The sequence below is a fragment of the Diprion similis genome, chromosome 8 (genome assembly GCF_021155765.1).
Source record: "Diprion similis isolate iyDipSimi1 chromosome 8, iyDipSimi1.1, whole genome shotgun sequence".
Taxonomy (NCBI): Eukaryota; Metazoa; Arthropoda; class Insecta; order Hymenoptera; family Diprionidae; genus Diprion; species Diprion similis.
The window spans coordinates 12,923,963-12,937,967 of record NC_060112.1 but is presented as its reverse complement, the minus strand read 5'-3'; the positions used below and the strand labels follow the sequence as shown (position 1 = coordinate 12,937,967).

The 14,005-nt window shown below is 47.6% G+C and overlaps 1 protein-coding gene across 1 annotated transcript in view; it reads left to right on the top strand.

The window, feature by feature from the left end:
* The window catches only part of LOC124409313 (neurogenic locus protein delta-like), a 29,961-nt gene extending 16,248 nt beyond the window's left edge, over positions 1-13,713 (top strand). Inside the window, exons 4-6 of the mRNA XM_046886854.1 lie at positions 3,269-3,520; positions 8,083-8,143; positions 11,891-13,713. Coding sequence (XP_046742810.1) covers positions 3,269-3,520; positions 8,083-8,143; positions 11,891-13,622 — 2,045 coding nt within the window. The 3' untranslated portion in view covers positions 13,623-13,713. The remainder of the gene's footprint in view (positions 1-3,268; positions 3,521-8,082; positions 8,144-11,890) is intronic.
* Positions 13,714-14,005: the final 292 nt, after the last annotated feature.

The window sequence follows — 14,005 nt, the reverse complement described above, 5'->3', positions numbered from 1 at the left end:
TAATTTTATTTGAAAAAATTCAGCTAATTGATTCAACGAGAAGTATATTATACAGAGACGAATGATACGACCTACGATCGTGTGTATAGGTATTTTCAAGTGCGGGTCCAATTAACTCCGGGCGGAAATACAGACATCAGCAGCGTGTTGTATACCTTTGGAAAACGTTAACCACCTTAATTAATTAATTGTATGGGCAGGGAACCATCGCCGCGCGGTATTATACAAACCCAGCATAGAATAAGTATCAGTGAAACAGGGAGAAGGTACTTGAGGTGTGTACCCTTCTTCTCTCTTCTACAATCTCTCTATCTTTATCTCGGCTGCACAGCGTTTTATATATATATCTCTCTGCGTATGTATGCGTGTATGCATGTGTTCATGTACTGCGTCTGACGGGGGAAATAAATCTGTAAAGGTAACGCATGGCGGCGTACATCCGCTCTTTCACCGGTCTCTTAATTACTGAATGAAGAGAAGTGGCGGTGTGGTTGAAATACCCGGAAACGTGTCGGGTCAAAGGAGGATTCTTTTTACATATATATGTGTGCGTGTGTGTATATAAATTATATATATACTTACATATTTCTTCTTACTTTTATTATACTATCCTCTTTCATTTGTTCTTCCTTCATCTCTATTCCCTCCTCTCTTTTCGGGGACCTAGTTTTTACACGTCATCGTATCTTTAGGGTTATATCTAGGTAACCCGTTGACGCGACGTTCGACAAGAAATCATGTGCACGATGACGGATACGGACAAGTATGTGCATGTACCTAAGTACGTGTGTGTGTGTATGTATGTATGTATGTATGTACCGCGTCATGACAAGCAGCTACACCTGTGCCACGCCAGAAAATTCCGTTAGCTTCTGGTTTGGGACGATAATTAATCCGCTCGATCACATCTGTATGGGTATATTATATACATACATTAGGTTACAGGAGGACGATGAGATTCGTTAACGAGACCCGAAGCAGCGGAGAAGTTAGTTCGATTCGATAGCTGTTGAAATTTACTGCTCGGATCTTTGTGCGCTTTCCGATTCAATGTGCAGGCTAAATCCTTGTAGTCAAATCAATAACATCTTCCGGTGTTAAGATGACGATGATATTCATCCGGTCGCGAAATATATATATATATATATATATATATATATATAAAAATACATAAATATGCTAGGATGATGATGTACACCAGGTGTGCACGATCCGTTGCTATTATAATTATAATGCACGCGCCTTTTTACTTAGGATCGCTGTACATACGCAGAGCATTGCACAAGACGACTTTAACCCTTCGCGCTCGTGTTACGCTGCACGCACAATTATATTATACCGTAGGTATACACGTTGGCGTTTCAAGCGAGTGTAAGAGAGTGAAACAGAGAGAGAGAGAGAGAGAGAGATGAAGAAAGAGGGAAGAAGAGAAACGCACGAATGTGCAGGAAAAACTGACATGGGGAACAGTGATAGCGTGGCTGGCTTGCTGACTGTGGGTCGTTCGTTCGGCCCAAAGACGCACCTGCCTCTCTACTCGACCCGTAATAATAACAATAACAATAATTGGTCGACGGCTGGCCAGTCAGACCCCTTCTTCCCCTTTCGCTCTTTCTCTCTTTCTCTCTTTAACTCTCTCGCGGAGCCTCTCTGATCGTTCAGTGGCTCCTGCTGCTGCTGCTGCTGCCGCTGCTGCCGCTGACGCCGCTGATACAGGTTCAGAGGCTGTGGTGCCATGCCTGGTGAAATTATAACACAACGAACAGCAACGTTTTAATAGTGTACGTCTACACCTATAACCACAAACTTACTACGTACCTATTCTGGATATTCAGAGTCGGCCCATTACGGCCTCTGGTAGCATCATCTCTCTCTCTCTCTCTCTCTCTCTCTCTCTCTCTCTCTCTCTCTCTCTCTCTCTCTCTCTTTCTCTCGCAACATTATATCAGCCTAATGTGCATCCGTTACGCGTCTCAGCTTCTTTGAGGCTTCAAGTCTTATTCATCATGCGATAGGATTACTGAGTGAGTTTTTTTGGTTCGCAAACTGCGGAAGAGTTTTATACAAAAATTTTGTACTGTCGTACTGGTTCAACTGTTATACCTTGATCTTGCACCTCGTATGTCGTCTAGTGCCATGTCTAGGTATTTTATTACGAGTAATGGAAAATGTACAGTGTACCCATTCAGAGGTTCTAGAGATCTAGAGATCTGAGATCTGTATTATCGCGAATTTGGGGCAAAGTAACCGGTAATGATCAAAGACACCGTACAGAGTGAAGGTATTTAGATGGCAATTTAGTTAGTGGTGTTTCATGTCTGGTTCATCACAGCGTTCGAGCTTCTTTATTACGAAATCGCGGTTAGTGTCTAGACTCTAGTGCGCCAGGGGTGGCAACCGACTTAAGTTCAACGCAGCAGGCAGAAATTTGGGGTATCTTTAAGACGCACTCTTCAACTTCGAGTTGCGTGCTATATATAGTTATATACCGAAGCAAAAGCGGCAGCAACAGCAGCAGCACTTACTTACTTACTTACTTACTTACTCACTCACGTGTGTGATCGAAGGCAGACGATTCGGGAATAGAGGTACAGCATGCATGTATCTATATGTGTATACGGGGGGTGTGTTGAGGAGGAAAAGAGAAGGGAGGAGAGTTATTATATATACGAGCCGGCTGTATATTATAGGCGTGCTATACTGTGCGGCACGGCGAGCTAATCGGTCCGTATACCACCACAGCTTCTTATTCTTCTCCTCCTCCTCCTCTTCCTTCTTATTTTTCTTCTTATCGTCGAGGAGAGGAAGCATGGGAACTCCGGCCGAAATATTGCCCGAAGGTTTCGTGGCTATTTTCTTCTTCTTCTTCTTCTTCTTCTTCTTCTTCGTTTTCGTGTTATTCTTATTCTCAACTCTTGAGAGAAAAATAGCGTTTTAGAGCGATTTAAAGACCGGCCGGTTACCCCGAGGCGGTCAGCCGTACGGAAGCACCTTCCACTCGCTTGCAGCGGTGCATCCGGTAGACCCTCGACTGCCGTCGTTGCACATGCGATTCGAAGCCGGGGATGCCCCCGCCCGAGGGATGGGATAAACTCTGCGAGGCTGCCCCTCTTTCTCCGCGATCTTTCTTGTTATTGTTGTTGTTGTTGTTGTTTCGATGATGCAAAACTCGAACCCTACATTCGCACGTACATAATGTATCTACATTCTACGTCATACCGCACTTCGTACTAATCAATTTTCCCCTCTTTGTTTGCCAATTTTTCAGAGAAAGTTCTCATCACGAGGCTAACGACCCAGAGGTGGCTGGACGTTGGTTTAAACTGGACCGTCGACGAGCACCGAAGCGCTCACTCAAGGATGGTCTACGAGTACAGAGTCACATGCGACGCCCACTACTACGGTGCCGGATGTGTCAACCTGTGCCGACCCCGCGACGACCGATTCGGTCACTTCAGCTGCAGCCCGAGCGGCGAACGCGTCTGCCTAGCAGGATGGAAGGACTCGTACTGCACGACCGGTGAGTTCTTATCGCCCAAGTAGATCCTTCGGCTTGATTCGAATCTAATTGTAAGGATACAAGAATAAGGAAGACCTTCGGAGAGCTTGAAACTCGCTCGTCATCGGCGTTACGTCAACTTCACAGTCTCGTTCCTCGCTAACTTCCTCGTCGGCATCCTTACACGTACAGTACGTCACGACGACATGAAGTTTACAGATGTATAAGGGGGGGGGGGGGGGGACTCGTGGGTGGGATGTATGGTAATATGGCGGTGGTGGGGGGGATGTGCGCGCTGCGCTCGCGCTCGCGTTTAAACGGTTCGCGTGTTCATTGACTAAGTTGCGGTTACGGCGTTTCGTCCGTCCTTACAAGATTACCGGGACGACTTATTGCTGCGGCGGGAACGATTATCATCGTTATGATTGCCATGAGAAAAAAAAATATATATGGAAGAAAAAAAGAAGAAAACTATCTTGCGATGCACTCGATGCGGTGTGGAGCTGAGCCGAGCTGAGCTATCGTAGCAGGGAAAGTAGAGGGAGCAGCTAGTAGGTATTTCGCTTAGGCGCATTGCTGCTGCTGCTGCAGCTGATGCTGATGCTGATGCTGATGCTGATGCTGATGCTGACTGTGGATCTTTCCCCGGTACTTCCCACGCCCGGTGATCCTCCCACCTCTCGAGTCTCGTCCTCGTTCTTCTTTTTACGCTGTCTATATTGTAGGTGCCTCTCTGCCTTACTACCACCTTCTCTTCTCTTCTCTTCTCTTCTCTTCTCTTCTCTTCTCTTCTCTTCTCTCTGCTACCCTCCACTCGCTGCAGGCAGCCAGCTTCTTCGCGCTCACCTGGAAGTCGGGGCCCGTTGTTGTGCAGGACAGCCTCCGGTCTCTCTCTCCCTCTCTCTCTCTTTCTTTTACTCTGTAGCGAGGCATTGCGACGTGTATAACACCGCGGCCTGTCTGCACACTTGGAGGACGGAGAAGTGAGAGGGAGATGGAGATAGAATGCCATGGACCACATCCAGACGTGCCTCGATCATCCGAACGCCAAAAAACTCATGAGACTCTCTCGGCTTGTTCAATCCTGTCGCGGTTTATCTCCGGTTTTCTTTGTGTCTCTTATTGCCTGTGTCTTCGTATATACTGTATATACATGTATATATACATATATTGTATACGTACGTAATTTTGTCGTCGTTTCGTATCTCTGTCCAATTTATTCGATGCAAGTACGTCACTGTACACTTACAGTTCGGATCTCTGTCCTCTTTGGATCGATCGAATGTCATTTCGAGGAGGTGGTGGAATTTTTCATTCGTTTTACAATGTATACGCGTTGTATTGTGGAGAGATACACGGTCAAAGCATACACTTTCAAACATCAGATCGTCATCCTTGGCGTATGCATGTACTTCCATAATGTAGTAGGTATTCATAACGTGGAGAAATCCTACGTCGATATCGTCCAGATTCTCTACTGCATAAAACTGCAGGGGTGAAAGGAAAAGAAAGAGACGGAGGGTACGAATTGATTTCCGGAAGTCGGGACGACGTAATCGGCACCAGGAAGGAAGCGCACTGCCGCTCTCGACGTCGTCGTCGCGTTGCGGCCGTCGCCCGGGGGTTCGGGTTACCTTATGGTGTATCCTACCTACACTCTCACCCGCGTATATACCTAGCGAGTGCACTTTGCTGCATCGCGTCCTATGCCCATCTCTTTCGCTTCATCTTCTTCCTTCCTCTCCCCCCCTCCCCTACTCTCGTCCCTCTGCAATTCTCGGGTGATGAAACCCGACTTTGTTGTCTCTTTGTTCCCCGACTACTTGCGGACTCTTCGCGATCCCGATCAAATTACGACACATGCTGTGTGTATACACATTCTGCATCCATATTCCACACACACACGCACATTTATATATGGATATCATATGTGCACAGAAAACATTGCGTAGTGTTATGTGAGTTAATTGACTGTGCAGAGGAGATGAGGATATGAAATCATCGAGGGATATTAACAGCGATTTCTGTCATTTTAACTTTGCCCAGAATCATCTCTATATGACATTTTATCATCGTGATCGTGAACATCGTACAGTGCAGTAGTGAGCATCGGCGTTGAGTCAGGTCAGGTCTTCAGACGCGATGAGGATTGAGCGATCGGTCGGTTGGTTGTTGGTAGGCCCTAAGCTTATGGCGGTAGCACGTATGCAGCACTCCGTAATCCGAGTCCTGTCTGATTGTGAGTCATTATTTAAATGATGGAAAGTCGTCGGATCGGTTATATATGTGCACAATTTCTATGAGGGTTCGAAAAGGAACGAGCGTTGCACGCTGCAGGGGTTGGCCTGAGGCCTTGTTTTCGATTTGGCTGGTTAGGGGTTCGTTCGTTCCTCGCCGCACATGCAGGGGTTGGTTCCGAGTGCATCGGATCAGCAGCTACCAGCTGCACAACTCTGTGTACTATACATATACCTCCTCGGTAAAACGCGGCCAATCGAACGAACGGCGACTCGACTCGAAGACCCGCCTCGCTGCTCTGGCTGGGACAGCTGTCGGTGCTTTAACAACAGCTGCAACGACGGCCAGCCCGGCTCGAAAGAGGAACAGAGCCGTACCTACAACCTTATAGCTACAACAGATACGCTCTTTTCCTGTACGGCTTGGTTTTGTCGGTTTTCGGGTCTCCTCGAGCCTCAGACTTTGGTGTAATTCGTGTCAACCAAGCAACCGACCACCACCACCATCCCCCCTGGTTTCTTGGTCACAATGATCTTCGACAAGCCCAGGTATTCCAACCTCCTGCCGCAGTTTCTCTTTCCGCTATTCATCCTCACCTTCCCTTCCATTGCAGGTTTCGGGATTTTGCACCTGAAACGCTCGCGATGCAATATGTAGTGACACCTGATGTAGGTTCGAAAAAGGAAGGTTCGGGGAATTGGAGGAAAGTGAAATTTATACCAATAGGTTGTAGAAAATTTATGCATTTTATGCTGCAGCGTTGCAGGGTGGCATTGTATGATATGTATAACGAGGGTTCCTTTCAGCGATTTAAAGTTTATATTCCGAACGCAGCTCTTGATTTCGAAGTCGTCAATTTTCCAAATTTTATAACGAGAATCTTTCTTTACAAAGGGACAAGAATTTTTATAGAAAAAAGATTGTGTCTAGGTTTAATTTATAATTATTAAACTTTCGGTAGATTAGATATATAGAATCGACGATGAATCACAAAATTTGTACTTTATTTATTACTGACCGTGAAATGAGAGAATTTTCTTTATCTTTTTTTTATCTGTTACTTTACTTTTTGTAAATAAAAAACAAACCATCCTTGTACCTGTCAGCCCGCGATTTGGAGGATTTATTATTACAGCGTAAGTTTGAAATTCGGCAAGCGTCGAATAAACTCTTACACATGCGATCAGCTAAGCGTCGGCTTATACGATCTTTTGTTTCGTTATTTGCCTAAAACGACGTGAAACTGTGAATGTTTCGAATACCCGCGGTCTACCGACAACGTTAATTTATGTGATTTCGCTTCTCCATATACCTCGACATACCCGACAAGGAGTGCGGCCGGTCCGGTAATCCGAGAGACTGAGGGGAGAGAAGAGAGGAAAGAAGAGAGGAAAGAACCACCGCGATCCTCCTCGACGAAGGTATTCGCGTTAGCAGTGAGGAATTTTTGCGATTCCGTCGGTCTTTTCGGTCTCGTCGTCGTCGTCGTCGTCGTCGTGGTTCGTGGTGCCGCTATGGACTATAAATAAAATAGTCGAGCGGTCCCGTGTACTTAGCTTCCAAGGTCGTCGTGAGGATCTCGTCTTCCCCTTGTAACCGACCGCGGTTATCCCCGGTGCGCATTGAAGTTGCCGCGACTCGCAATCAGTTTCGCTATCAAACAGCATTGTTCTGAATCTTCTTCCCTGCGGAGCTATAATAAATTCATCAATACGTCTTCGAGTGGAAATTTCTGCAGAAGCCGATAAAACCACACAAAGAAATTTCCTCCCAGCCAGATATCCTGACTTTTTAACGATCTACGTTAGTTTAATTCGACAATAATTGTTCTACATTCCAGTGATTATTTTCAACAATTTTCATGTATTCGTATATTCATACACAATATACGTAAAACTGAATTTGTCTAGAGATGTGGCAAAGTGCCAACTAAATATCTTCAAGTATATTTGCGGCTAAATAATGAGCGGGGGTGATACAGACGTGACATAATTTTCAATTTAAACCCCCTATGTTCACTCGTGTTGTATAACCTACACCTCCTATTTATACGACGCATTTCCTTCTACAGGCTTGTAAGCAGTCGAGATAGTGGAATACCGATCGAGATACAAATACGGAGAAATGAGACTGAAAGCTATAACAATAATAATGACGATGACGATGATAATGTATGTGTATAGCGTGAGAGCGAGAAGCTGCATGTAACGGCGAAGAGAATAGAAGAAAGGAGGATGGGGTTGGGGAACGAAGTGGCGTGAAAATTGAAGCAGTGCTTTCGTCAGCCTCGAAATGTCACGTAGCGCTTGAATTAACCTTTGCATCTCTTTCTTTCTGTGTTACAGCTCACTGTCTGCCAGGATGCGACGAGCAGCACGGTCACTGCAGTCAGCCAAACGAATGCATGTGAGTATTATACAATATGCATACATGCGCGAGTAATTATCTATATATATATATATATATATATTTACACATATGTACTCCGATTGACCAGTCCTATAACATACCGATGTCACGTCGTGGCGCCTATTCCGTGTATAACTACGTTTAACGCGTTGTACCTACCTGCATGTGAATACATAGACGGATATTGTACGCATAAAAGTTAATTAAACTTTGTCCCGACGACGCGTTTTCAAATCTAAAGTAAAAGGAACACTCAGAGCTTAAATTTGTATCATTCGTATTTCAAGCTTTTCTCATCTTATTCTCGTCTCATGCGTACGTGTATACCTCTACCTACTCTTGTAGGTGTATAATATGTCTTGGCTAGATAGCATGTGGGTACGTATCAAGCAGCGTGGAGCGAACTGCAAGTAGTCATAAGCACAAGTAAGCCGCAACCACCCAGTATAAGTATAGTAAGTACATCCAGCTCGGTGAAGATAGACACCCCTTTAATTCCACCTATTACTGCACAGCGGCAGAGAGAATGACGAGACGGTCTCAGCTCGGAACCGTTCGCCTCGAGAGTACACGTCTATATGTATATATTTATACGCACACGCACACACACACATATTCATATATATATATATAAAACGTATAATATTTCACGGGTTAGCCTACAAGCGGTACAAAGTATTATCCACCTCTAGTACGCGAATGCACGTAACGTACGTAGACGATGCCTACCTATAATGTGTGCGTTTGCGTGACGTGTGCAGCGTTTACATGCGTGCAGAGGGAGAGAAAGAGAGGTGGTGAGGGGTAGAGGGGTAGAGAGATAGAGAGAAAGAGAAAGGGTACGTAACGTAGCGTCGCGCAACGCGCGCCGCCCGGGAGACATAAATCTCAGCGACGAGAGAGAGAGAAAGAGAGAGAGAGATAGAGAGAGATAGGTTCGGGCCAAGTTTGGAGTTAACTCAATCATCTAATTACCCGAGCCAGGGTTAATTGTCCCGTTAGCTCTCCGCAGGGCTTGCTTGATGCTTTGATGTCTGTCTGTCCGATTTCTACGGGTATTCAGACACCGAGACGCGCGGTTCTGTATACTTATTTTAATTGTTTCACTAAACCCCTGATTCCTACACTCATCTTGAACCTCACCCTTGATCGTTCTAATCGCTGATTCTCCGTGCTGAACATATTTCATTTCCGTGTCCTTGTTGTTGTTTTTTTTTTTTTTTTTTATATATATTTTTTTTTTACTCTGTGCTGACTAATCTGCGATTAATCCCCGCCGCGCGGGACACTCGTGGCCATTTAGAGCGGTGGATGATGTAGACCCGGCGGAAGAGAGGAACGTCGTCGTCGTCGTCGGTCCGAATGTACGGACGGAGGGACGATGGACGCGGTTGTCGCGACGAATTACAAAACGATAAAGTTCTATAAACGACCGGTTATGTAGGTATGTACGCAGGTATTTATCCTGCATTGGTATGTAGGTATAGGCAGCGGCGCTGATGGTATGCGGAATGGTGTGTGTATACGTATATATATTGCGTACAGAGGCACCTGCAGCACCGTGGGATTTCGGAGAGTTGTGGGATCGGCCCTATTCGAATTACCTCCGTGTGTTTACTGTGTCGTGATGCACCGTCGTGTGTTATCCCGCCTATGCGTACCTGCATATACCTACACCCAACTACGCGACTGTGTGTTCCATGGATGAGGTAAAACAGCTAATTGAAATTTTTCAAGTCTATCGGGGGGACCCGAATGAGAACTGAATACCGATGCGCGACCCAGCCGCGACTATCCCCCCCATTGGCGTAGACCCGTCCGAACTCTCTTTTTCTCTCTCTCTCTCTCTCTCTCTCTCTCTCTCTCTCTCTCTATCTCTCTCGTGTTATGCTCACTCCGCGTGGATCAACGGCCCCCCCTCCATTTACATATTTCTGACAAATAATATCTCTTTTTAACCACCCCACGTTCAAACACGGCTACGCATGTTCTCTCCGCGTTTTAGTATACTACACTCACATACACAGAGTCACACGTGTCTGTCCGTAGTCAAGTTCAATGTTGTATCAGCAGTTGAAAACGATAGGTTCGTTTAATTGATATTTATTGACGGACATGAAAAATGTGTATTTATTTACGTATATGTCAAATAACTAATAATCCATTAGAAGTCTTTGAATATATGGTAATGTGTACCATATGGCATGATAATACCTATATAGTGGTGAAAAACACGCAGAAGAGGATCTCGAAATCGCGAATTTTAATCGCGTTTGTTTAACTATAAACGAGATGGTAAAGTGTAAAAAAATTTTACGTCTTGATTTGCTTTGCGATGCGAAACGATGTTCAATCGCGATGAAGATTTTTGGAAACTTTTATCATCAGTCTACACTGCGTAGCACCTGCAGTGCAAGGAGTCATAGTTGTCCAAACTTATATCCTATATATCCTACATATATCTCTCTATACTAACAGCCTGTAACACGCAACGATCCAAAGATCTTCTTCTCGCGGTCTTGATCCTCATCCTCATCCTCATCTTCATCTTCATCTCCGTCTTCTCCGTAGAGTCATACGGTGTTATACTCTGTACACGGTGCACGATGACGACGGTGTGTTTCAGGCGGCACCGGGGCGGTCGAACGAACATCGCCGACCGGCGGATGGTATTAGTGGGCTCGGCGAGCCACACAGAGGAGCATAACCTTTCCTTGACCCGCATACTGAACGGCTGCGCCAGGCTCGTACCGTGGGAACACCACTCCATGGCCCCCCTCTCCTCCTCCTCCTTCTCCTCCTCCTCCTCCTCCTCCTCCTCCCTCTCCTCCTCCGGCCACTATCCAACCATCGCCTCCACGGGTAGTAGAGTCCTCTTCTCTGTGTCCCTCTCCTCTTCATCTCCGTCTCCCTTTCCCTCTCTCTGTCTCTCTCTCTCTCTCTTTCTCTCTCTTTGCTCCGTGCTCCACAGCATGGCGCGTATAGGTATAGGTGTGCACGGACATGCATGTGCAATACGACGGCCATCACACCATATACATGCACGGTCTTCATCGCCATGAACGCTGTTACTACTCTGCCACAGGAGAGGTTCTCTCCTGGACAATGTAATGGCCGACCACTATCCTTCTACTCCTCTTTCCCCTCCTCTCTTCTCCGTCTCTCTCGCGCTCTTTCTCCCCACCCCACCTCAATTCCCTTCCGCCTTCATCTCCGCTGAGTTACAGCCTCTATCCACCTTTGCACGGTGGTGCGCGAAGCTGGCAATACCCTCTCTCTCTCTCTCTCCCCCCCTCTCTCTCTCTCTCTTTTGCTCTCGATCTATCCGCGATCCATGCCTGTATTCATCTCTTCTTTATAGAATAGGTTTTTTATCGCTGTAATAGACCGCGATCGGTTCACCTATAAGACGAAAGTCGACCAGCGAACGCGATACACTTTTCAGGGATACGATTAGGTACCTACTGCTCTCTCAATATTACGACTTATAGAACACCACTGCGGAATGTACAATAAATTCTATGAACCGTTTGTCGGGTGCGTAGATCGATTTCCAATTCGTCGGTGCACCGAACGAAGGGTTTATCGTGTCGTCGTATCGACGGTCAATGCCCGGTGAAATGAAAAGTAAAGAGTGTTTAACGCGGACTCTTGAAACGTAGGCTGATCGATATTCTCGTTGACTCGAAGAGGAACGTACGCCGATTAACTAACGAGGGAATCCTTATTTTTGTTTCGTTACAGATGTCACAGCGGATGGAAAGGGGCGCTTTGCGATCAGTGCGAGCGCTACCCGGGCTGTCTTCACGGCACGTGCGAAAAGCCTTGGGAGTGTCTGTGCGACGAGGGATGGGGCGGGCTATTCTGCAACCAGGATTTGAACTACTGTACGAATCACAAGCCCTGCATGAACGGCGGCACCTGCTTCAACACCGGTCAGGGCAGCTACACCTGCTCGTGCGCGCCAGGGTTTAAGGGCACGGACTGCGAGACCTCGCTGCAGGACTGCAGCTCGAATCCCTGTCGGAACGGCGGATCGTGCACGGAGAACGCGACCCTGGGCATCGGGAAGACGGGGTATCGGTGCACCTGCCAGCCCGGATGGCGAGGAAGACACTGCGAGTCCGAGTCCACGGCCTGCAGGGATTCACCCTGCCTCCACGGCGCGACCTGCGAGGACCATTCTCTCAAGGGGTACGTCTGCCACTGTCCACCCGGGTACTCGGGGACCGATTGCGAGACCCAGATCAACGACTGTTCGCCAAATCCATGCACGAACGGGGGGACCTGCGTGAATCAATTGAACGGCTACCGGTGCAAATGCCCGCCAGGTTTCGACGGCGAGAGGTGCGAGAAGAACGTCGACGACTGTCTGGGGAATCCCTGCCTGAACGGAGCCACATGCATAGACCTCGTGAACGAGTTTCGGTGCCAGTGCGTGCCCGGTTTCGTTGGCAAGCTGTGCGAGAAGAAGGTAGATTACTGCGTCGCTAAACCGTGCGCTAACGGGGGCAAGTGCGTGCCCGGGACGAACGACTACGTCTGCTATTGCAAGCCGGGCTTCTCCGGGAAGGACTGCAGCGTGGACGTCGACGAGTGCAGGAGCGCGCCGTGTCAGAATTCCGGCTCGTGTCAGAACAGGGTTAACGGATTCGTCTGCTTGTGCGTCGACGGATGGCGGGGCGAGACCTGCGCCGAGGAGGTCGGGGCGCCGCCGGCCGCCGTACCCTCGGGGCCGAGCTACTGGACCGGAAACATATCGAAACCGGTGACATCCGCCGAGGCGAGGGACGCCGGACTCACGACCGAGCACGTCGTCGTCATAGCCACCCTCTCGACGGCGGTCCCGGCCTTCGTTCTCGTCGCGGCCGTCGCCGTGATGTGCATGAAGAGGCGGCAGAAGCGGGAACAGGCCAAAGCCGACGAGGAGGCCAGGCTGCAGAACGAGAGGAACGCCGTTCACAGCAGCATGAGCAAGAGGAGCGGCGGTAGCTGTTCCCTGGGCGGCGGCGATCCTCACATGATAAAAAATACCTGGGGGGCCGCGAACAAGAGTGTTAACAACGTGACGAGGGACGACCTCGACTCGTCCTTTCAGACCGACAACTGCACCATTGACTCGTCCTGCTCCGGCGGCGGGGGCGGCTACAAACCGGAACCCGTCATGCAGGACGTCAGGACGAACGCGAGGACGACGAAACAGCTGAATATCGACGCGGCGGCCGCGGCTCATAGAGCGTCCCACCTTTTCAAGGAAAAGGACTGCATACTAGAGGCCAAGAGGACCTCGATGTTCGCCGATCAGCAGCAGTCCTGCTGCGAACGGGCCGAACCACCCCTGCTGAAAAGGCCGCCGGCGACGATCGCGGACTCCACGTGTGTCGATCCCGCCGCTGGCGCCGGGGGCGTCTACGTTATCGACGATCATTACAGGCACGACGCCTCACTCGCCGCGACGCTCGCGACGGAGGTCTAGCCTACACTTACATTTATATTGTGCTTGTGCGGTAATGTGTGGTAGGTGCGCGCGCGGGAGGAGAAAACGTAAAGGAGAACGAAAACAAAAACAAACGGAAAAAAAGAAAAAATTTGAAAAAAAAAAAAAAAAATTTAAAAACGAAAAAAAAATTCGAAAATTTTATTCTCTCCTCCGGCCTCGTATTATGAAAATTGAAAAACGAAAAACACACGGAACTGATTGAATTTTTTTTTTTTTTTTTTTTTTTGTTTTGTTTTCGTCTTTTTTTTATCTGAACTTTGAACGAAGGAAAAAATTATTGATGAATAAGAACGCAGTTTTCGATATTATAGGTTTTTATATATAAGTATTATGCATATATATATATCACGACCAGATAT